Source organism: Chrysemys picta, chromosome 8 (assembly GCF_011386835.1).
Source record: "Chrysemys picta bellii isolate R12L10 chromosome 8, ASM1138683v2, whole genome shotgun sequence".
Taxonomy (NCBI): Eukaryota; Metazoa; Chordata; order Testudines; family Emydidae; genus Chrysemys; species Chrysemys picta.
In genome coordinates, this window is record NC_088798.1 from 96,674,226 (window position 1) to 96,699,044 (window position 24,819).

The 24,819-nt window shown below is 40.1% G+C and overlaps 1 protein-coding gene across 6 annotated transcripts; it reads left to right on the forward strand.

Moving 5' to 3' along the window:
- Nucleotides 1–618: 618 nt before the first annotated feature.
- MEIKIN (meiotic kinetochore factor) lies at nt 619–23,867 on the forward strand. Of its 6 annotated transcripts, none has more exons than XM_065554993.1 (15): nt 619–655; nt 1,013–1,197; nt 3,932–4,019; nt 4,311–4,389; nt 6,123–6,183; nt 8,372–8,500; nt 9,723–9,842; nt 10,099–10,138; nt 10,723–10,787; nt 12,970–13,064; nt 14,224–14,406; nt 16,973–17,056; nt 18,565–18,693; nt 19,073–19,229; nt 23,433–23,867. In XM_065554993.1, exons 2-15 carry the CDS (start codon nt 1,041–1,043, stop codon nt 23,477–23,479), a joined length of 1,434 nt encoding a protein of 477 aa, XP_065411065.1. In that variant the 5' UTR covers nt 619–655; nt 1,013–1,040; the 3' UTR covers nt 23,480–23,867. The 6 variants fall into 6 exon arrangements, with proteins under 6 accessions (XP_065411065.1, XP_065411069.1, XP_065411070.1 ...); XM_065554994.1 differs by having other exon boundaries at nt 639–661; XM_065554995.1 differs by having other exon boundaries at nt 644–820.
- Nucleotides 23,868–24,819: the final 952 nt, after the last annotated feature.

The window sequence follows — 24,819 nt, forward strand, 5'->3', positions numbered from 1 at the left end:
GGCTGGATCTAAGAGAGGTGGGTTGTTAGGGCATTGGGTGGGGGGCTCTCGGAGGAGGTGGGTTATTAGGGGGCTGGATCTAGGCGAGGTGGGTTGTTAGGGCATTGGGTGGGGGCTCTCGGAGGAGGTGGGTTGTTAGGGGGCTGGATCTAGGAGAGGTGGGTTGTTAGGGCATTGGGTGGGGGGCTCTCAGAGGAGATGGATTGTTAGGGGGCTGGATCTAGGAGAGGTGGGTTGTTAGGGCATTGGGTGGGGGGCTCTCGGAGGAGGTGGGTTGTTAGGGGGCTGGATCTAGGAGAGGTGTGTTGTTGGAGGTGGGGGTCTGGATTTAAGGGTATGTTAGGGGTAGGAGGGTGGCTCTAGGAGAGGTGGGCTGGATCGAGGACAGACAGGTTGCTGGGGCGGGACCTAGAAGGAGATTGCTAGAGCGCTCGGCTTGGCAGCGGGGGTGCGCGAGTCCGCAAGTGGGCGGAGCACGGCCCGCCGGCAGGGGGTGGGACGTGGCGGGAGGCGGATTGGTAGCTGGGTGAGGGGGCGGGCATTGTGGGCGGGACTGAGGGGGGTCGCGTTGGCCTATTGGGCAGCGACCGTTGCTTATAAAGGAGCTTCCCGGCTCCACTTTCTTCAACTACCGCCAGAGGGCGGTTAGCCCTGTGTATGGGTGGGGCGGGGGAGCGCTCTCCAGCGGGAGGGTGATTGCTGGGGTGGGGGTGTGCGTGTGCCCCGGCTCCTGCCCCTGGGAAGGGAAGCCTGAGTGGAATCTGGGTGGGCGGGGGGCTGTCCCCCCTGTGGGGAGTCGGGGGATGCCCCTGTCCCTGAAGTAGGTTAGGGGGGTGGCCTGGGGGGGAGGGAAGAAGAGGGGGTGTCTCTGGGGTGGGTAAGGGGATGGCTTGGGAGGAGGAGGGGGGTTCCCTTTCCCCTGGGGCAGGTTTTGGGGATGACATAAAGCTCCTCCTGATTGTTCTGATTCTCTCTCTCTTTCCTCCCCCCCCCCCCCCCCACTCGCTTGCAGGCACTGCTAGGTGGAGAAAGAAAAAAAGATGGAGTGGTTCAAACTGCGCACCTATGCCCGACAGAGACAGAAGAACGTGCACTGCTCCTCCCCCGTACCAGGGGTGGCTGTATCCGTTCCCCAAGGCAGCAGAAAAGGCAGTACCCTCCAGCCCTGCCGACGCCTCTTCCAGTCCCATGCCCAAAGTAGTAACTGTTACTCCGTCTCGTCCCCTCCTCTGAGTTTCCTTTAACATTCATGGACACACACGTTAGAGGTTTAACTACCACTAAAATGTGTGATGGGCAAAAATATAGTTTGAGGTTGGGTGGGCTTATCAAGATTCTGAGGGATAACGCTATTAAGAGATGTTTATATGCCAGATCCTGGTATTGGGGAAGGGAGGGGGTTGTCTGTGTCCTCACTAGAGCCACAGTGAGGCCCCTTTGTGGTGTTCTTACAATGTAACTTGTGCAGGAGGTATTACTTGCTACCTTTCACCCTTCCCACATTAATTAGGGGACCGTGCCCCTCTCTAGACCCAATTTGATTTTATGTGCATTTTGGAGTTTTTTGTTTAAATATAAACAATTTACTTCCAGAATAAAGGATGGCTAAACCAAGACAGTGAATTCTCTGAGTCCTGGAACCTTAACATCCCCCTTTATCCTATAATGGATTTCTTGTTCTTCAGGGTGCATTCCATGAGATAACATTAAGTGCCTATAGCCAATTTTCCCTCCTGCTTGACAGGTGGGATATCAAGGCATATTTCTCATCTCTCCATTCTGGGTCTTGGTTCTACATTGGGTCCAACAGTTTGGGGCTCTGATAGTTTGAGAGGTGCAAGGAGTGACCTAGATATCGGCTGTGTACATTCCCTGGCCACCACTGCTCTGTTTGTCATGTAACTTTCATGTTATGACTCTACTGCTAATAAGAAAAGGGAAAATGTAGGCCTGAGTCCTGTCAAAATATAGATGCACATTGAAGTACTGTGCTCACCAAAAAAAAAAAAAAAAAATCAGTAAGTTATATGTTGAATAAAAATGTCTCATCTTCATCTTCCCCTAAGACAGTCCAAATGTTGTTAAACTGCTATTGTAAATTTGTTGTAAATTTAAATTGGGATTTAAAAAGGAAAACCCGCTTGCTGGTCATGTGCTGCTGATGTATGTAACATCAAGAGTCAGTAGGCTGTAGAGAGGAAAGGGTGTCTTTGTGAGTCTGAGTATTCCAAGCAGCAAGAGGCAGTGCATTCAAGTGTGTGTTTGTGGGAAATTTATCTGACAGGTAAGAAAGCATAGTTAATAAAACTTTGCAGATGGGGAAACTGGGGATTCAGTGACTTGGTCACAAAGTGGAGGTGGACCTGGGAATAGAACTCAGCAGTCTTGATTTGCTCTCTACTTTAATCAATAGCTCTTCTCGACTGATTAAAATAGTTGTTTGTTATTCATAGATGTTTCCCATGGAGGGACATAATTTGTTTTCCTATGCCACCCAAGATGTGACCCTTCTTGAAACACATGACAAAACCCTTAATCACCGAGGAGAGGCACTTCAAAAACTGAATTTGTACTAATCCTCAGAAGAGAGTCTCTTTTGAGAATTGGCAGGTCCGGGAGTTACAGCTGGAAGGGTCTAGGGACTTTAAAAATCTGTGTATATAAACATTGACAACAGAGAGAACTTAAACTGGTCTTTGTGTGAGTTGCTTAGATGGGGTGAGATCATGATTTATCAAGATCAGCTGTTTCATTTCCCACAAAAGAACTATCAAGTTTCATTCATTTGAAAAGGAGACACTCTCTTTAAAAGGCAGCTTTTAAAATAACCCTGTGATTGGTTCCTGCCTTGACCCTGTTCTGCTGGTTCCCACTCTTATTTGCAGGAGCTGTTTCCATTGGCTGAGCCACCTTGTACACTGGAGTAGGTGCTGATAGCAGTCATGGAGAAGACGTATAGAGTTAATATGCTTATAAACTGTAAACATCTACAAAAATCCAGAGGAAAGGGGCTTGGTAGGGGATGATTCTTGGCTCTTAATCCTGTCCAATCCCAAAATCCAGTGAGTCCCAGCCAGGGGCTGCTGCAGAGTGCTATGTAGTGGTTGGTCTCCGTTCTCCTTCCCCCTTGTGAATAGGAAGAAATGGGCATGGAGGTGAAGCTTTAGACCCCTCTTTAAAATGATTAATTCATTAAGGAATATCCTTACATGTGTCTGAAAATAACATCTTACCTTGATAATTCTGAAATTATCATGTCTAATTTTTCAGGATTTATGTTGTGTTAGCTTTCTGTAATATTGTCATTCCCTCCCCCCCCCCAAAAATCCCCATATCCCCAAAATCCATAATGTAAAGCTAACTTGGTGATAAAATTGACTTATGTCAAATTGTACTGCAATGTTTGGGATGCAAGCAATGAAGAGTGGTGTTGATTTTTCTAAGTTTTCAGGATCAGGGTTGTACATAACATTATCATTAGTAACCAATCTGTGTTAAAAGACTTCTGACTTATAAATTCAGAGTTTGTAATGGGTTAGTTATTAAAATCTAGTTGGGCTCAAAACTTTTGCAAACCCCACAGAAAATGTCATTCCCAAAAATTCTTACTCTGTTTTCCTGTGAAAAGGTCACACACAGTGAGACTTATCATACTCTGAACAGCCTGCTGTATTTCTTTAAGCCAGATGGTGTGATTTGTCTCATTACATTAGTATGTGAGCAAACAAATCACCTGGGAAGAAATAGCAAGGTAGGATCCTCGTTCAGACTTTTACCCCAATATTGCAAACATATTAAAGATTGATGACTGTCTCTAAATAAGATTTTTAACTTGTCATTTGTCTTCTATGACCCTGCCCATTATAGATTAATTTGATAGTTTTGCTAATGGTAGTCTTAGTTCTAAATTTAAATATTCACTTTTCTGTAGGTGCAAAGGGAAATCCCAATGTGAAAGCCTTACCAAAAATCAACGAAAAATCTGAAGTGACCAAAACAAACAGTTCATCTGATCAGAGGTCTGCGGTAACACACATTCAAAATATACCACTATCCGTTACAATACTTCAGAACTGCTTGTGCTAAATTCATAACTGTCTGATAAATGTTGGAGATATGCTGACCAAATTCTGATAGCAGTTATCTATTGAACTATTTGACCACCATCTAAAAGGCTGGTTTTTTTTAAGGACTTCCCTAGAATGAGCTCTAATTTAACTTTTAACTTTAAAAATTGTAGAATAAGCTAAATTTTAGTGTGTAATGCAAGTGCAAGCTTAGTTTTGCTGTGTTTTTTTTCCCAAACTTAGTGATCAATTAAATGATGAGAAAATTACAGGTATGGAAGAAAATGAAGATATCGGGGAAAAAAGCACTATGCTGTTGAGGGTATGAACCTTTTCCACTCCACCACCCTTTACTAAATCTTAATTTTTATTGGCTGGTGCTATTTGGTGGAGGGTAAGTTGTGGGGGGGCAGAGGGAGGGGAGTACTTGTCTGCTGTGGGCTTACACAAGCATTACTCACAGAAAAGTCATTGTAAGTCACATGCATTTGTTTAGGGCTGAACTTGGCTTTATGGCTTTTTTTGAACTGTGGGTTTAGGGTGACCAGACAGCAAGTGTAAAAAATTGGGACAGGGAGTGGGGGGTAATAGGAACCTATATTTAAAAAAAAAAAAATCGGGACATCTGGTCAACCTATGTGGGTTGCCAGAACAAAAACTGGTGTATAACTGGTAAACATGCAGAAATACTAACTAGCTGCTATCTGATCTCGGGCAAGTCATGTCATGATTCTGCCTCAGTTTCTCCATCTGCAAAACTGGGATAATACTTATCTCAAAGCACTTCACAAAGGTGTTAACAAATCAGAAGTACTACATAATAGCTAGATAATGCCATTCCAGCAAAAAAAAGCCACTTTTTCTACAAAATTCTTTTTAGCTCAAACACATCCTATAAACTAAGTCCCATCACTTCTGACTGTAAAACGATTATCCTCAAATGTTACTGTAAAATTTACATGTGGGTGTTCCTTATTTACTCTCCATCAATTACTTCAATACCTAGGCCCTGATCATGCAAACATTCAGCTTTATGGATGTGAGTAGTCCCCCTGAGTTCTATAAGACTACACCTCTACCCCGATATAACGCTGTCCTTGGGAGCCAAAAAATCTTACCGCGTTTTAGGTGAAACCGCGTTATATTGAACTTGCTTTGATCCGCCGGAGTGTGCAGCCCTGCCCCCCCTCCTCCCGGAGCACTGCTTTACCGCGTTATATCTGAATTCGTGTTATATCGGGTCGCGTTATATCGGGGTAGAGGTGTACTTACGTGCATAAAGTTACTTGTGTGTGTTTTACAGCATCAACATCATGTTTGTGCAAATCAGTTTTACTTGTAAGCAAAAGTCAACTAGAAGGTGTGTAAAAAGTAACAGAGTCCTGTGGCATCTTCTAGACTAACAGATGTATTGGAGCATAAGCTTTCGTGGGGTGAATACCCACTTTGTCAGACGCGAGTCCTGTGGCACCTTCTAGACTAACGTGTATTGGAGCATAAGCTTTCGTGGGTGAATACCCACTTCGTCAGACACATGCGTCTGACAAAGTGGGTATTCACCCCACGAAAGCTTATGCTCCAATACATCTGTTAGTCTAGAAAGTGCCACAGGACTCTTAGTCTGGATCTGTAAAAAGCAACAAACACGGCTACCCCTCTGATACTAGAAGGTGTGTGTTTTGTTTGTTCTCTTGCTTCATATATTTGCACTTCTTGCTTACGTAGAAATTTCCTTGATTGCAGAAGGCCTTCAATGGAAATTATATCCACGCAAAAAATTAGGATAAAACCAACTTTTACGAACAGTAGATTCAGAACAATAAGTCGGATAGCAATTTTCCTAATGATGCATGAAAAACAGTAGGATACAACTATATTGGCTATTTGGCACTGGCAGGTTTAATTGTCAGTAAACCTAAGTGACAAATGTATTACAAGAAAATCATTCTCAAAGCTTTTCTTTTGAATCCTTGATAACGTAAGAACAAATCTGATTACATCTCTTGATCTAGATTTGTGACTATTTTCATCTGTGTCTTCCCTTGTTAATTTTAGGAATCTCTGCATATCAGCTCTGAAAGTAAAGAAAGTTTGAGAAACAGTGAGACTACTTCAGGTGAGTACATTTTAGGCTATCAATATATAGAATACATACAACTTTAAAAATTGGAATTAAAGGACAGTTCTATAAATATTGCTATTACAGTACAACTTAGATTTCATTTGTGCATTATTCCTGTACTAGTTCAGACTGCCCTACATTCAGAAAGTAGGGATGCCGATGAATCAGTTAACTCACACGATTAATTAAAAAAAATTAATCGCAGCTTTAATTGCACTGTTAAACAATAGAATACCAATTGAAATTTAAATATTTTTGGCTGTTTTTCTAGAGTTTCAAATATATTGATTTCAGTTATAACACAGAATACAAGTGTTGTATTATATTTTATTACAAATATTTGCACTGTAAAAATGATAAAAGAAAGTATTTTTCAATTCACCTCATACAAGTATCATAATGCAATCTCTTTATCGTGAAAGTGCAACTTACAAATGTAGATTTTTGTTGTTGTTCTATAACTGCACTCAAAACAAAACTATGTAAAACTTCAGAGCCTACAAGTCCAGTCAGTCCTGCTTCTTATTCAACCAATTGCTAAGACCAACAAGTTTGTTTACATTTACAGGAGATAATGCTGCCCGCTTCTTGTTTACAACGTCACCTGAAAGTAAGAACAGGCACTGGACAAGTTTAGCACAAGTAGTTAACACATTTCTATCTGTTTGCTCTTGTATTTAGCTGTGAGGGGTTTGAGAACCTTTTCCAGACCTGACGAAGAGCTCTGTATGACCTTGAAAGATTGTCTTTCATCAACAGAAGGTGGCCCAATAAGATATTTTCCTCACCCACCTTGTCTCTTGAATATCCAGAGTCTGACATAGCTACAGCACTGCATATTACATTCAGAAAGTACATGCTGTTTGAATCCAGGTTGGGTTTCTACTTCTGTTGATTCCAACACGTGTTTAGTCAACTTTTGTTACAAAGTACTTCTGAGTGACTAATGTATTTTACCTTCATTTATGAACAGGACTCTCCTTACAAAATCTTCAACACTTCTCAGAAAAGCCCTCTTTCTCTGTATTCTTAACTTTCCAGGAGCATATAGGAATGTAGTCCTAATGGTTATGGTTTGGCATTTTAATGATAGTTATTACTTGGCCTCTTAAGATTGGCTGTAGTTATCTGAGGTTTAGGTGGAAGAGAGGTCTACCCTCATCTATTTTGTCTAATTTTTCCCTAATCTTTCCAGTTGCAATCTTCAGTTCAGTTATACCTCTGGTGTAGTCAAGTGTCCCAGACAACAGTACGATGAGAGACAAACCTAAAGTGATAGAATTCTAACCCTTGAACTTGAATAATGCCTTTCGGTGAGTCTCTAAGTGTACTGAGGAAGGCCAACTGAATATAACAGGATGTTCTAAGCAGGTAGCCATTATGCTGTACTCAGAGGCCATGCTAGCCCATTGGGGACCCTGCGCAGGAATATTTTTTATCCCCCCCCATACATAATAGGGGGCTTCCTTGAGCTGCCTGGGGCCCTAAAAGCAATTGCTTAGTCTGCTTATGCCTAGCGCCAGCTCTGGCTATACCCAAGGGAATGGAGTCTCTTGTGTAACTAGCTTACGTCTGGGAGTTAATTTATATAGAGGGGTTTTTAGGTGGATAATTGATAACATATTTAAGCTCTGTGCCAGTCTCCAAAATATGTCACTGGGAGGATTACCTAGCTACTCTAATAGATCGGTGTCCTTTGTCTAGAAGAACAGTTTTGAGTGATGGCCTGTTAATCAGGGCTATCCCAACTCTATTGAAAAGTACCATGGGATATTCAGATTCTACCTAGACTTCCATTAGACCCCTGCCAGAAGGGATCTACTATAGATTTAGTATCTCATTTAAAGAACAGTATATATGACTACACCGGGAGCACTGCTGCGGTGTGAGCTTGTATAAGAGTTCCCTTTAAGTTGACCCTAACCTACAGGCTCTTTCTCTGGATGAATGTTGCATGAAAAGAGTTTGAGACACCTACTTCCCTTAAAGAATAAAGATTGTTTCTAGGCTTACAACATAAGCCAGGTTTCAGTTTGCACTTTTTTGTGTTAAAATGTTGTTTTTTTTTTTAAAACTACCCATAATAATTGAAGATATTTAGCTCATTGCAGGATCAGAACTTATACCCTTACCTGATAGTCCATTGGCAATATTTCAACCATTTTTTCCTCTTAAATTACAGGAATGACTCTGCCTACAGGCGTCTCTACCTTTCTACTGCACTGTTTGGACATGGATTCCAGTACAGAGTCTACTGATAGCATGAACAGTTGCCCATCACCTGAAATATTCAGGGATGAAGACAGTTTAGGTAAAACTTAATTTTCAAATTGTATTTTCAGCCTGATGTAGAAAGATATGATGGGTGTAGAAAGACACATAGATATAATTAATTATACTATTGTATATGAATATTTTGCTCATTGGGTCAGAGCTCAGGATTGAGCCAGGCGGTGCTCATTGCAGGATCTACAGGGGCTTGATCCTCCAATCTAGGGGCTGACTGGCCGTATGCATAATTTGAAGTAGTTTTAAAGGCTGTCAGAAATGGTTCCTTGGGGGCTTTAGTACTAGCTGGAGATAGCTGAGCACAGCATGCTATGGCCACATCCCCATCCTCTCCCAAAATGTGTCTGGATAGGGTGGCCTGAGCAATGCACAGTAATTAGAATAGGGTCAGGATCTAGCCCAGTGACTTAATCAGATTTCTTTTAAAGTTCATAAAGCTTAATTAGGGACTAAAACAGGTAAAGTTAGCATTTTAAAAAAAATCAAAGGGAAAGATATTTTGAACTTGTATACAATAGAAAAACATATGCAACAAAACTTTACTTTTCTATGTATATGTACTCATTTAAAGATGTCCACTCTGACAGGTGACAGCATAGGATAGCAAAATAAAGACACTGAACATTTACACATGGAGCACAATGTAAATGCTGAAAGATCCCCCTAGTTCTGGTGCATCCCATTCCCTATATCATAGACACTGCGTGTTGCCTTGATGCGCAAAAAAATCTGTTAGACTATTAATCACACTTGGTATTCACTATCTAGTTAAAGACTCATTCTGCCTTCCCAAAGACCATAGCTTTAAATGGTCAAAAGTCTGATCTTTGTTTTGTGAGCACAAATCCATGTTGTTCAAGTGCTATTGGCCAGAATAAGCCTACAGATTATGCCTTTTGACAGTGTAGGCCTAATGTTTTAAATGCTTTGAGATCCTGGGTTAAAATTTGCATTTGCAGTGTACACTGACCTACTATATTGCATCAGAGAGATTTCAGCTGTTCTTATATAAAAAAAACCAAAAAGGAAATTATGGGTTTTTGCTTCTGCAAGGTATGTAGGGAAGCGATTGGCTGCAACAGCTGGCAGAGGACCTCACAATGCTCCCTATCTACTTGAGTGTATGCCATCCTAAATGAGGGACTTAGTTTACAAACATCACAGGTCTACATTATAGACTAAATTTGGTAACAGAATTAACTACAGAGTGAAAGGCAACTTCCAACTGTATCTTCTGTGTTCAGACAGAAATAATTCCAATCCTGAGGAGTTTCTCAAATATAAGAATTCTACTCTCCTGGACACCAGCAAAGCAGTGACCATAGATAAGATGCCACAGCTTTCAAATCTTTCAGAGATATTGGGTAACTGCTTTTTGTATTAAATTATTTCAAATGCTTATTTCACTTAATTTAAAACTAGATAGAGTTCACTCTAGAAAGATCCTGTAAGTCTCTTTGCTTTAGTTAATTCATTGGAAAGGCCCTTCTGCATTGTAGTGAATAGCACCTCAAGTTTAATGTTAATGTTTATAATACACTTTATATAAATATTAATATGCAGTAGGATATCCTCTACCTTTCATAGCTATTTTTAAATTTAAACTTTCTTGTCTTTTAGAGCCCATATCAGAGGGTCATCAAGACCAAAACATTGGGAGGTAATCTGTAAAGCAGAGAATTTGACTTAATTTTTAATAATAAACCTACAAAACACACATGTATCCTTATTTTGTCCCGTACATGCAAATTAATGTCCTGATGTGCAAATATTTGTGCCCCTGCTTGATTTCACTCTGAGCAGCCCCAATGGCTTAAGCGGGACTGATCAATTAAGATAAGTGGGTAAGTAAGTGTTTGCAGGGTTGAGACAAATGTCTACTAAAACAAGCTACCTTCTTGGATTTTAATTGACTCCACTACACACTACTTGTATTTTTCTATGGTCTTCTGGATATATTTCACTACATAGTATTTGATTTCAGTGACTTTTTTGCTTTCTGTGGTCTTTAAAACTATGAAGGGATTTTATAATTTAATCTACTTGATTTGATAAACTAAGTATTTGACTCATTTGATCAGCTGTTTTGTCTGAAAAATTACATTAGAAAAATGTAATTGAACTCCTAAGCTTTTTTGATGAAAATGAAGAGGAAAGTTTAGTTATCTGTATGATTAGTTTTCTGTAAATATTTTGCTGTCTACATTTTAAGATACTTATAACAGAATTTCAATTTGTTATCAGAGAGTCACCATCAAAATGCATTAAAGATTCTTCTGACTTGATGAGTGTTTCAACAGTTGTAGCAGGTAAAATATGGCCTAAAATAGTTGTACTACTTGCAAATTAGTTGTCTATTAGATTTTTCTTTTATTCCACTTTAAACTTATTTGGATTCTGCTACCAGTTACGCTGATTCCCAAAAAGCAACAGAGGGTTCTGTGGCAAAGGTGCCACAGGAACCTCTGTTGCTTTTTACAGATTCAGACTAACACGACTACCCCTCTGAAACTTGACTGATTCCCAAAGAATTCTGTCTTACTAGATCCTCTCTAACCTAGTGACAGCCTAGCCCTCTACCGTGCAGAAAACCAATAAGGAACGTTGCTATTCAAGACAGCAAGTCTTGTTAGCACAGTTAATTGGATAACTGCTTACTTTAATTTGCCACCTAATCTTCTCTGCCGGTGACTTCAGTGTGGTTTGAGAGATCTCAGCACGCAGGAAGGATTATTTTAGGGAATATAGAGACTCTGAATGAATGTACTGGAAGGAAAGGGCTCACAAGAGCTAATATTGGTGGGGAAAGGGGTTTGACTTATTGGTCTTATTGGCAGGGGGGTAGGTGAGAAGCAGTTCCTTGCTTTTATTTTTGATTGTATTTAACTTCTGGCAGAGACAAGTAACACTGAGGTTAAATGCTTTTAAAAAAAATCTAAAATAATTACACCTCTACCCCGATATAACGCTTACCTCGGGAGACAAAAAAATCTTACCGCATTATAGGTGAAACCGCGTTATATCGAACTTCCTTTGATCCACCGGAGTGCACAGTCCCGTTTCTCTCTTCTCCTCCCCCCACCCCGCCCCCGGAGCGCTGCTTTTCCGCATTGTATCCGAATTGTGTTATATAGGCTTGTGTTATATCGGGGTAGAGGTGTATATAGTTCTTAAATTTCAGAAAAGAAGCTATGAAGGGCTATTAACAGTAAAATTTTGTTTTTAATAGACCCAATAGACTTTAAGATTAGAAGGGACCATCATGATCACCTAGTCTGACAGTCTGCACATTGCAGACCACAGAATCTCACCCATCTGCCCCTGTAATAGACCCATAACCTCTGGTTGAGTTACTGACGTCCTCAATCCTGATTTAAAGACTTTGAATTATAGAAAATCCACCATTTACACTACTTTAAATTTGCAAGTGACCAGTGCCCCATGCTGCAGAGGAAGGTGACCCCACACCTGGGTCTCTGCCAATCTGACCCAGGAGAAAATTCTTCCTGACCCCAAATATGGCAGTCAGTTAGACCCTGAGCATGTGGGCAAGATGCCCAGCCAGACACCTGGGAAATAATTCTCTGTAGTAACTCAGAGCCCTTCCCATCTGGTGTCCCATCACTGGCCATTGACAATTATTTGCTGCTAGCAAATCTCTTGCTATCTATAAGCAAAACCATAGAAACTTCCATTATCTTTCATATGAAACTTACAGCCCAGGTCTCCCTATTAGAGCCAGGCTTGTGCCTGACCCATTATCTCTCTCAAAGCCTGAGCTTTGCTATGAGCAGGAGGGGGAAGGGAACCTGTTTGTTAAAACCCCTTCCGTAAAGAGAACTCTATTTCATCCAGAACACCCAGGCAACTGTTATGGGAAACCAAACCCCCTCTGAATACCAGTTAATCACATACAGTGTCCAATGAAAAAGGCAATTTCTTACCTTTCCCCTATGGATAAAAAATTTAAAAAAGTTTAATTTAGCCAGGTACAGGACTCCTAAGTCTTTTATATTTTGAGAGTCCTGTTTTTTTATTTTGTTTGTGGTATTTGAAGGTGAAGGCTCCTATTAATATAATGAGTGGCTCCTGATAGCTCAAATTCTGAATGAATTCCAACTAATTTTGCAGTTTTGACCATGGTCCAAAAAACTGCTTAATTTGGGCTGAAAATAGCAGCACAGGCAGACCCCATCAGAGGCTGCTTCCTGACTTATACAGTGTTTGCTCCCTGCTCTGTGGTTTGTGTGCAGAGCTGGACAGCAGCAGAGGGAGCAGTAGGGAGACAGGCGAGGAGGAAAAGCATTCTAAACTTCTCCCACCAAGCACTGAACCAGGAATAGAGCAAAATCAGGGAGCAAGAGAAGCAAACTCTGCATATGGATTTTGTGGCATGATCTCTGATTCTCTCTTTCAAGGGATAATTTACAATGTAGGGATGGAGAGCATCTATGCTCCTTTTCTCCAATAAAAACATTGTTTTCATCATAGGAAAACAAGTGTGTAGATTTGTGTCTTCTATGGAAAAAACTCCGGATATAAAAATCAGTACATTCTCTTCATTACCTGCAAGACCAAAGAGACAGGTGAGGGTTTTAATGATTAATGTACCTTGTTGTAATTTGAGCACCCAGATATCACTAGGAGAACTAAAAAAGGTGTAATATCTTGACAGAGGCCATGTTTCCTAAATGTTTTTGAAGGCAATTATTTTAGCAGGTCTTTGGAAATGGTAAGTGTAAAGAACCTGGGAGATAGTTGTATCTTTTAGGTGTTCTAGCTTGCTGACTGTTACATGGGTGCAAAGAGTTAATTCAATCCTGGGTGATTTTTGCACAACTGCAAGAATTCAAAGACAATGACTTTAGACAACCCTGATTACTAGTGCTTAACTGACAATACAGGTGTAAAAACCTTTTGTTGTTCGTTGTCCCTATCCAAAGGAGGCATCTCTATCTTGGGACAGAGTGAGGGCTTTTCAGGCAAGAAACCGTAAAGAAAGTGGACACTGTTAAAAGCCTCAGCCCTGAAGCTGAGAGGCAGAGACAGTCTGCAGAGAGACTGTAAACTGGCTTCCAGAAGAAGGGGGAGCAGGTAGGGATAAGTAGGCCTACCCAAATTTGAGGGAAATTTTAAGCTTAGATAAGGCAATAAGGCATGTAGATATCTTGTTTTAACCCCTTTCACTGTGATTGCTATGTTCCTATGGATAAATAATGCTTGGCTTTGAAGAAACTGTTCCATGTCACTGCATGTACCTACTACTCACAGCTCCCAAAGGGAAGTCTATAGCAGAGTCCAAGCCCAGTTGGACCTGCTGAGGAAACATGGTTGGTAAACGGGAGTTGTAAGCAGATGACTCAACCTAAAGATCATGGGATTCCACTCTGAGAGTAGTGTAGGCACTGGGCCTGTCACTTAAAAAGGATGCCCATGGAGGGGTCACTCTGGAACCGTGGCAGTAAGTAATACTAGATTTGTGTGCATTATGAGGCAGGGAGTGTGCATGTGCAGTATCTAGTGCAACAGAACCCGGAGCCCTGATTGGATGGCTAGGTGCTACTGTGTATGTTGATCAGTTTAACTGTGCCTAATAACTTACTAGACCTAGGAGTGTGGTGTAAGGCAATGATCTGACTCTCAAGAATCGATGTATTATTGTGCTATCCTTTTGTCTGGCACTTCAGAGGCTGACAATGGGGGTTCATTTTATAATATGAAGTATAATTGTTCATCTCATTATAGCTTGATAACCAAACTGCTAATCCTAAAAACATGAAGTGCCGAAAAAAAGTAAAATTCAGCAGCCTGTTAAAGAGTGACACATCTTCATGCCATCAGCATGTATCTCCTGCAGAATGTATTTCAACTAAATCATATGAGTTGACAGCAGAAGTGCTGCCATCCAAACAACGAGACATTGAGATGGTAAGCATTTCTACTGTGCTGTTTACCCATGGAGGCTTAAAATGAGAAGAGCTCCCACAGATAAGTGAGAATTCCACTGGGCAACGATGGAAGCTGTGAAGATTGATACAAAGCTACAATCTCAAAATGACAAGTACTGTATTATCGGGCAAATGGAGTATATATTCACTTTGAAGCAGTGAAAGTTAGGCTTACGTTTACAGAGACAATAATAGTCTGTTTTCAGCCTTCCTTGTGCACCCAGAACTCTCACTGAAACATAAGTGTCCTGAGTGCACAAGGCATTCAGGATCAGGCTCTATATTGCTGAAAATGAATCTGGTTAGTGCAGGTTATACTCATTGGTCTTGTGTATACTAAGCTTCTGGTTGGTTAACGTCTCCATTCTTACATTACCAGTGGACTGAGTGCTAGTGTAGAACATCAAGTGGCATCTTCACCACCCGCTCTGAGTAGTGTTAGAGTATGTAGTAAAGATGCCAGCAGCTGGTCTATACTAGTGCTTTGATCATTGGTAGTGCAACAGTTAGGAATTCTAACAAAAAGCTTGGTCTAGACCAGTGGTGGGCAACCTTCGGCCTACGGGCCGCATGCGGCCCATCAGGATAATCCGCTGGCAGGCCGCGAGACCATTTCTTTACATTGACCATCCGCAGGCACAGCCGTCTGCAACTCCCAGTGGCCGCAGTTTGCTGTTCCCAGCCAATGGGAGCTGTGGGAAGACCTGTTGTATGGCCTTGAGGATTGTATGTCTGGTACAGCAGCAGAAATTAGGGTGGAATTCAATGGGAGCAGAGTTAGGCCAGTGCTGTGATGCTTTGGAACAAATCAGATCTGCTGCATGCAACATGTCTGTCTCAGACACTATAAGGCTAAGATTATGTCATGAAATCTGTGACTTCCAGCGACCTCTGTGACTTTGGGGGCCCCGCAACTAACCAGCCTCTGCAAGCAGCAGGGGACCCTCCTGCAACTGGCCAGCTGCCACCACTGCCAGCGACCCCTGAGCTGCCAAGCTACCGCTCCTGGCAGGGGTCACCACTGCTGGCAACCAGGGCCCCACCGCAGCTCCCTGTTACCAGCAGTGGCAGCAGACAGACCCCAGAGCTGCTCAGCGGCCATGGACTCCCTGCAGCTCCCAGACATTTTTTCATGGCTTTTGAAAAGAAATAGGCAAAAAAGTGCATAAAATCATTTAAGTGTAGGACTGGAAGGTACCTCAGTATGTCCTCTAATACAGTTCTCTGCACTCAAGGCAGGACTAAGTAATAATTAGACCATTCCTGACAGCTGTTTGTCTAACCTATTCTTAAACATCTCCAATGATGGAGATTCCATAACCTCTCCAGGCAATTTGTTCCAGTGCTTAACTATCCTGACTTTTACGAAGTTTTTCCTAAAGTCTAACCTAAACTTAAACTTAAACTTCCCTTGCTGCAGTTTAAGCCTATTGCTTCTTGTCCTGTCCTATCAGAGGTTATGGAGAACAATTTTTCACCCTCCTCCTTGTTACAATCTTTCACGTACTTAAAACTGTTATGTCCCCCTCCCCGAGTCTTCTCTTCTCCATGTTAAACAAACCCATTTTTTTCAAACTTTCCTCAGTTCCTACTTTCACTGTTAGATGTCTGATCACTACTAACCTTTTTGGTGAAAACTGAAACAAAAAAAGTTGTTAGCACTTCCACCATTTCTACATTTTTCTGTTATCTTTCCCCCTTTTCTTCATACTGAGTTTGATTCACAAAACAAAGTATGTGGAGGGGGGGAGGGAGACCCTAAAAATGACTTAACATCAGCCTCGGGCCTCCAAATGCTGGTTTTTGGATCACTTTGTATGTTGTACGCTTCCTCTTTCTTGTTCAGTATGTTTAGGCTTTTCCAACTATTAAATTCCAAAACAAACCAGAATCAGGCTTTCTGAATTATGCCTCACTCAAAACTGAAAGCCTGAATAATACATGTTCAGAGGACTTTTCACCCTCCGCAGTAAGTGGTTGCAGAATTCATATGAAGTGGAATTCATGTGGCTGCAGAAAATCAAAATAAGTCACAAGTCTGGATTTTTAAAAATGATTAGATTCTCTCAAGGGCAAATACATGAAACTAAATTAATTCTGAAAGTTGTGGGTGGATATGAAGTGGAGTGCTTTGGCGACAAAACTAGTTGGTGTCACTGACAACTAGTACCTTCTGTCTTGTTTCCTAATTCAGAATGATTTGGAGAATCCAGGGAAGAGAGAGAACTCTTATCAGACCACTAGCCAGGGAAGAAGTGTCTAATCTATCCATTGACCCGTGGGGTTGAGGAGTAAACTCTCGTCCCTTTATGCTGCAGTAAACTGATTCCATGCCTTCATTTAAAGAATACAAGAACAAAAGTAACATGAATGTAGGATGAACTGTAACTTGTCTTTACCTTTTAGATCAGTTTCTTAGAATTTTAATAGAATCCCAGAATGTGCCATTTTGTACAAAGGGAATAGAATAGGACCCCAAATTACTAATGAAGGAAATTGCCAAGAGTATTTTTGATGTTTACATGCTCTATTGTATTTCTAAACAGGAAATGAATTCTAAAGTGTTGATCACAGAAAAAAATAGACAATTGCTAACAAGCACAGCATACTTTCAGCCAGAAGAATTAGAGGTGAGATGAATATACAAAACACTACTGGGTACTATCTTTTTTTTTTTTTTTTTTTTTTTTTTTTTAAATATGGTAAAACAGTTGAAAGTGTTAAAGTTGATGGTTAATCTTTTTTTATAAATCAGGACTGTTTAGGAATAAAGCAGATGTACAATTTGTATGCCTCACTTATGCATGCAATTACCTGATTTGTGACACATTTTTAAGTTACAAACAATTGTGCAGCAAATCCAGTCAACTGTATGTTTCTTAGCATACCTACTTGTTAAAATTGAATGTTTGATTTTTAAAATTATTTTATATAGTTAAATGAACACCTTACAGCAGGAGTCGGCAACCTTTCAGAAGTGGTGTGCCGAGTCTTCATTTATTCACTCTAATTTAAGGTTTTGCATGCCAGTAATACATTTTAACGTTTTTAGAAGGTCTCTTTCTATAAGTCTATAATATATAACTAAACTATTGTTGCATGTAAAGTAAATAAGGTTTTTAAAATGTTTAAGAAGCGTTATTTAAAATTAAATTAAAATGCAGAGCCCCCCGGACCAGTGGCCAGGACCAGGGCAGTGTGAGTGCCACTGAAAATCAGCTCACATGCTGCCTTTGGTACATGTGCTATAGGATGCCTACCCCTGCCTTACAGCTTTATTTGCACCAATATATTATTTCAAAAATGTTTGTTGAAAACAAATGCCACCCATATTTAAATTGCATTTTTAAAACCTTTAATTCCTTAGATTAATGCATTAGTTTTTATCTTTGTGCAGGACACATGAGAAGAATTGAGACCTAAACTGCACAGTTTTAGAGAGATGCTCCTTCAATAGGAAGACTCCATAATATGGAACCAAATTATTCAGAAGGAAGATGTACTGGCTCTCTCCAGTATTGTGTTGCTATAATAATGCAGCAAGCTTTTTCTGCTGAACCTGCTTTAGAAACTCAAATGTATTAACCCTAACAAGCCGTGTGAGAGACGTATTAACGTTATTCCCATTTTACACACAAGGATACTAAATCAGAGCATAGAGATAGGTCTACACTGCAGCTGGGAGGGAGATTCCCAGCCCTGATACAGACTCATGCTAGCACAAGAGGATGTTGTGGCACTGGCTGAGGCTTGGGCTAGCCGCCTGCACTCAGACCCAAGGGATTGGGTGGGTTTGAGCTCAGGAGGCTAGCCAGAGCTTCTGCCAATGCCCCAACATCCACACTGTTTTTAGTGCACTACCATGAGCCCCTCTATTGCAAGTCTGTCTGCCTGCCAGGACTGGGAGACTCCTTTCCCAGCTGCAGTGTAGACATATCGCAAATGATTTGCCCAAGGCCACAATGACTCTTCGGTGATTTGGGAGTTTGAGATTCCTAATCCTATACTCTCAGCACAGGCCATCTCTCACTTAGGCGCTAGCCCATTTGAATTCAGTTTTGTTTATTACCTTACCAGTAAATCAGCCGAATTTTAAGTACATATTACTGATCTTGCTTATATTTTGGTTGAGGTGTAGTTTAACTTGTCACCAGTGCACAAGGCCTCTTTTGGTGAAGACTTATTCCTAAATTCAACGGGTCCATATGTAAACTCAGAAGAAATTGCTCCTGCATCTTTGAGTTCAGAAGAAAAAACTATTTATCAGGTTGTAATCTTGATGTGTATATATATTTTTAATTTTTAGCCCTGGCCTAATAGTTTCATGATAGAATGTGTTCGAGTATTACAATATTACACAGTTGAACTAGAACTTAATGATAGAAATATTTAAATGCTTGACTTTAAGTGTCTCGAATTTTTTGAGAACTGTTGCTATAGTATTTCATTAAATGTACAAGAGTAATCTTAGTTTAATATTCTGTAGTAATATCCCTTGATATCTGTAATCTCTAATGGCTCAATTCCTCCCTCTTTGTACAAACTCCTACTGATATCAAGAATTTCCCTTAAAGAAGGTATATGAGAAGATCACTTACATGTCAATAGCTGTTATATAATTGGAGTTGCTTCACTCTTCTTTTCAGTCTCTGCATAACAAAGAAACACAAAACAAGAAATCAGATACAAAAAACAAAGAAATCTGCTCGATTATTAAAACTTCACCAGGGCTTAGGGTCTCCATGGTTCACCGAACTCCAGTAAACAGAAACACATTGCATCCCCCTGAAGGAATACCTGAAGGTAACGGAATATAGAAAATTTTCATATGTAAATGATAAATACTTGCTTGAGTGTGGGAGGGGTTTTTTTTCTTTCTTTTTTTTAAAGAAAACTACACCTCCCCCCACATCTGAGAGATGGAAAAATTATAATAAAGTGGTGCAACAGTGAAGCATTGACATTCTCCATAAGATTCATTTGGGAAGCTCAATAAAATGACACAGCTTTCCTCTTCGAAACACCTTTCACACCTGTGTAGTGAAATCACTGTGCATTATAGGTGCACAAGGACAGGAGAGGGTTCAAGAAATCTCCCCATACTCTAACTGGACCCAACCCTCCATGCAAGAGCCACAGAAAGTTGCAGTTTCTGCATTTGTTTGTCCACAGAGATTACGTGTCCTCATGGATACTTTACACCCCAAAACGGACAGGAAGGAGGCATTAAAATTAGACTTACACAACTTATCAAGGTATTGGTCCTCTACCACAGCTTTGCTCTTCCAATGATAAGCCTCACTTACCCACCTTTCTGATGCTTCAAGTACCTCTGTACTTTGGGCCCATGCTGCCCTATGGTTGGGAATAAAACTCCATGTCAATATTTATGAAGCCGCCACCATATCTTTTCTAAATCCTTCCTTAAAACCCATGTTTGCCATGATGTTTACAAATCATACTCTGGCATTGGTTAGGCTAGTGGCCAGCTGTGGCTTTTAGTTTTCTGCTAAACTCTGCCCACTTTGTTGCATCTTCCTCCTCCATCCCATTTGTCATCTTGTATCTTGTCGAACACATAGACCATAAACTCTCTAGTGTAGGAACAGTTGTCTGTACTCTGTATGGTTCTTAGGCCCTGATCCAAGATTGGGGTTCCTAGGTGCTACCTTTAATTCAAATAGTAATATCTCTTACAGGCATATTGTTCTGAAGATTTAAATCTGGTACTTCAGCTGCTTAATTTAATAATCTATTCAACACCCTATCTCACAAAATATGTTTTGACACAAAAATACCATAAGCATGAACTTTAGAGAATTGTGAAGATATTTATGTCGCGCAATGAGTATTTGGAAGCACTCGGTTTTGTCTGGTCTATCTTCTAAGGTGTGATAAGATCATTGGGACCCCACACATGTTCCTTTTACCTTCTTTAGAAATTACAATGAAAGTTCTTTTTAAAAATATATTTGAGTTTAAGTAACTTAAGTCGTAGCTTATTTGTACCTAATTATTATATTTCAGTGTTTGCATTTTATCTTACAGCCAGAAGGAACCATTAGACTATCTAATCTGATTTCCTGTATATCACAAGAAGTTGTATTTCACTCAGTGTATTGAGCACTATAACTTGTTTGAATAAATCAGATCTTCCAGAAAGGCATCCAGTCTTGATTTTGAAGACTTTTAAGAGATGGAGCATTCACCACTTTCCTTGATAGTTTATTCCAACGGTTAATTGCCCTCCCTGTTAAAAATTTGTGCTTTATCTCTCATTCGAATTTGTCTGGCTTCAGCTTTCAGACACTGGTTCTTGTTTTGCCTTTTCCCTGCTAGATTAGTGCTCTTAAATAACTTATTTTCTCACCATGAAGGTACTTATACACTGTAATCAAGTCACCTCTCAGTATTTTTTCTGATAGGATGAATAATTTCCCCCTCTATGGCATTTTCTCCAGCCCGCAAACAATTTTTGTGGCTCCCTTCCCTATTTTTCAACATCCTGTTTAAAACATGAACACCAGAACTGGATGTAGTATTCTAGTATTGGTCTCACTAATACTGTAAACTTTTCATTTGCAGATTTCTTGGCATGCCCCTGGATGGCATGTCTCTACTTAGTAGTTAAGTTTAAACTCATTCTTCTAGTTTTAAGAATGTTATTTCTTTCAAGCACTTTTTCAGAAAAACTAATTACAGCTAGTTGGCCATTTGGACTATGGCATTATTTAGCTTCAACCCAGAGACGAGACACTAGCACAAAATGGCTCATGGAAGTTTTTAAATGCAAAAGATTATATTGTTTATATTTTACCACGTTACAAGAATACATAGATCATCTCTAGAACATAGGCTAAGTGCTTTTAAAAATGTGTCAAAATTATCAATAGCTACTCCTCTGTATAGATATAGGAGTATAGAGACAAGGGAGTGTTCTCTTTTCATCTTGTACACAATGGCATTAGGAAAATGCAGAACCTATTCCAAAATAACTGGTAGTAAGTAACTAAAATAAACATTGGTTCAGAAATAATGGGACACTTGTAAAACATAATGTGATCCAATTCTAAATCAAGATGTACAAGTATTTATAAAGCATTACGAACTGTTTAGTCATATGAGCAGTAGGGGAATTCTGAGCTTCTTTGCTGTTCTAGTTTTTTGAGCTTTTTCTCATAGTAGAAACATTAGCAAGATAGTAGGCTGGGTTTGCATGTAGCCTTTAGCTTGAAATCTGAAATCAAATTCTGATCAGGTCACAAGTAGACTCGTGAAATCTTTTAAAAAATATCCACCGTCCATTATAAACTGACAGACACTTCCTTGGGGGGAGGTGGTAGAAATTAGTAGTTCTTAGCTATCTTCCAGTGGGCTTGATCCTGCAATGGACTGAGCACTCTGGCCCTAGCCCAGCAAAGACATGCTTCCCGTCAAGCATAAGAATATTCCCACTGAAGTTAAGGCATTAAGCATATGCTTTAAATTAACCATATGTGACTAATTGCACTGATTTCAATGGAAATATGCTTGTTTAAAATTAAGCATGTGCCTAAATTTTCCTGGATTGGGGTCAGTGTGTTCAGTATCTTGTAGAATTGAGCCTCATATGTACATTTCCCATAATACCCTACTTTCCGTGAACAGATTATTACGTTTTTTCATATTGTAGCTCTGGCATGTTATAGCTCTGTTGAAATGTTTCAAATTATAAACACTACATTAGAAAACTCGTCTTTTTTTTTTTTTGCGACTCTGTATATAATACTTGGAGAACTGAATGTTTAAACCTAGGTTCTCAAAAGTACTGAGCACTTAACAGCTCCTATTAACTTAAAAGTTTTAGAGACTGATATTTAACTTTATGTAATTGTTACATTTAATGCATTAAGTGAAACTAATATTTACTAAAAACTTACACTATTGGTATTTAATCTGTCAAATTTCTAATAGCTGTACAAAAATGTTTAAATCCTATTTGTTTTTGTTCCTCTTTCTGCATACATTTTCCACTTCCCCTCTCTATATACTGTCTACTTCCACTTCATCTATTTCTGTGACCCTCCTTCACCCCCCTTTAAATTTCACTTGTGGAGGATCTGATCATAGTTCTGTAGAGTAGATGTCAATTCATTTGGGGTATTCTGTGTACAAATGGCTCCAGGTTCAGGCCTCTGGTAAGTATGTAAAAGGCAAACTTAAGGTATTAAACTCAAAATAATGTTAGCTTGCTGTAAGCATGTCTTTTCAAGCTTTTGTCTTGTTAAGCTATCAGAAACATGGATACGCCTAAAGAATTCCTAGAACCATATCCTGAAATTCATTTCCATGTAACTGTCATGCACATACGTTTCTGCATGTACTTGCAATCACTGAGAAATACTTATTGTATGTAGGCTGTAGCCACTTACTAATAAGAGCAGGATCAGGACAGTATTTTTGATCTGTAACTTTTAGGGAAAATATGTCTGCAGAACAAATAGCTGCACAAATTTTAAATACTGTTATCCTGAGGGTCACCAGATGGCGCAGTTGCACATAGTCTTACAAGGTCTCATTATTAGTGAGAGTACCGTTCTTTCTCTGAAGAAATACTTTTTGACATTTCTTTTTAGAGGAGTCGTGGCAAGAGGTAAGAGTTTGCTCTGTTCCTTAATCTTTCTAACTAATCAGCTCTTGAAACAGTAGCTTCCTGGGAAGCTGCTTTGGCTGAGATTTTTAAAAGGGGGATTGCCTGCATGCTGTTTGTGACCACCTCTGTCAAGGGCTGGGGTATATAATGCAAAATAAACAAGTTGTATTAAGGATATACCCAAACTTTGCATTGCCGATTTCTCCTCTAACAGGAAGCTGATCTGTAAGGTACCTGCTACCACTCAGCAGGGGGCTCACTATACATGCCAGTTATGCCACAGACTAACTAAAGAATTTGTTGGACTGATATATTTTAGAGAGGGATAATTTACACACACGATAACTTATTTTTACCCTTACATTATTTTTCAGATGTTATTACAAGTACCAAAAACTGGGTCTACAGTGACCAGGGATGAGCTCTTTGGTTTTCTTCAGGAGTCAAATGAAAGAATTAAAAGTCCCACTGTAAGGGGCAGAAGTATATGATCACGATATAGAAGAGGAGGCTCACAGAAGTGTAACTTGCATTGTATAATGTAGTCCATTATCTATAGATGTCAGTTGTTGAGGCATCATTTGAAATGGCCTGTTCATACATGCCTTGCAGGAAGTTCTTAATGATTTGTTTAAAAAAATTGTACAAATAAGTAATATTTTGACTCAGGCAGTGTTCTCTAGGATATATTCAATTAATTGAAAAAATATGCATGGAGGGCTGGGTGATTAAATTGTATTAAATAGAAACATTTGGATTGATATGCGAACTTGCTAATATTTATAAAGAAAATTATGAAAACTTTAAAACTGGTGCTGAAGTCCTGATTATTTTTTGTAGTTAAGAATAATGTTCATGAAAGTGAGAAACTTAGTGTTGATGTGATCCAAGTAGACAGCTTGCACATGTACCTCAGTCCTGTTCTACGGCATCTGATATGATCATTCTGAACAGACACTAGTTAGTTTATCGTGGTACTCTTGCCATATGGGAAAAGATCTTCTGAAGGTCTAGATGAAATACTGTATTAGAGCCTGACCTTGGAAACCCCTGCTCATGCAAGTAATCCCACTGAAGTCTCTCAATAGGACAAAGTAAAGGCTACTCACGTAAGAGTTTGCAGGTTGAAGCTTTAGAGCTGCAAGCAGTATGCATGTACAGAAAATTCAGCACACGAGTAATTGTATTGACTAGGCAGGGTAGTAATAATAATACCATACTCTGACTTTTGTGAAACTACTCACATGCTTACATTTTAATACATGCATACAGGGCCGGCTCCAGGGTTTTTGCTGCCCCAAGCGGGGCGGGGGGAAGCCTCGATCTCGATCTCTGCCGCTTCAGTCTTCGGCAATTCGGCGGCGGGTCCTTCGCTCCAAGAGGGAGCGAGGGACCCGCCGCCGAAAAGCCGGACGTGCCGCCCCTCTCCGTTGGCCACCCCAAGCACCTGCTTGCTGGGCTGGTGCCTGGAGCTGGCCCTGCATGCATAAAATGTACATGTTTGCAAGATGGGGGGCCTAGTTGTTTTACCTTTTGATCTAAGACATTTTCTAATTCTGCAATAAGTTTCCAGATACTATTGCTCAGTTTTGACAGTGAAGGAGGGAGTGGTATTTGTCTAAAACAAAAGCAAGGTGATTAATTCGGAAGGAGTCAAAGGTAAATAGGTACCCGCATTCCATTGACTTTCAATCTGATTTGAGTACCGGCTACCTTAGACTCCTTTAGAAATTCCTAGCCTACAGGAGCACATCCTAGGTT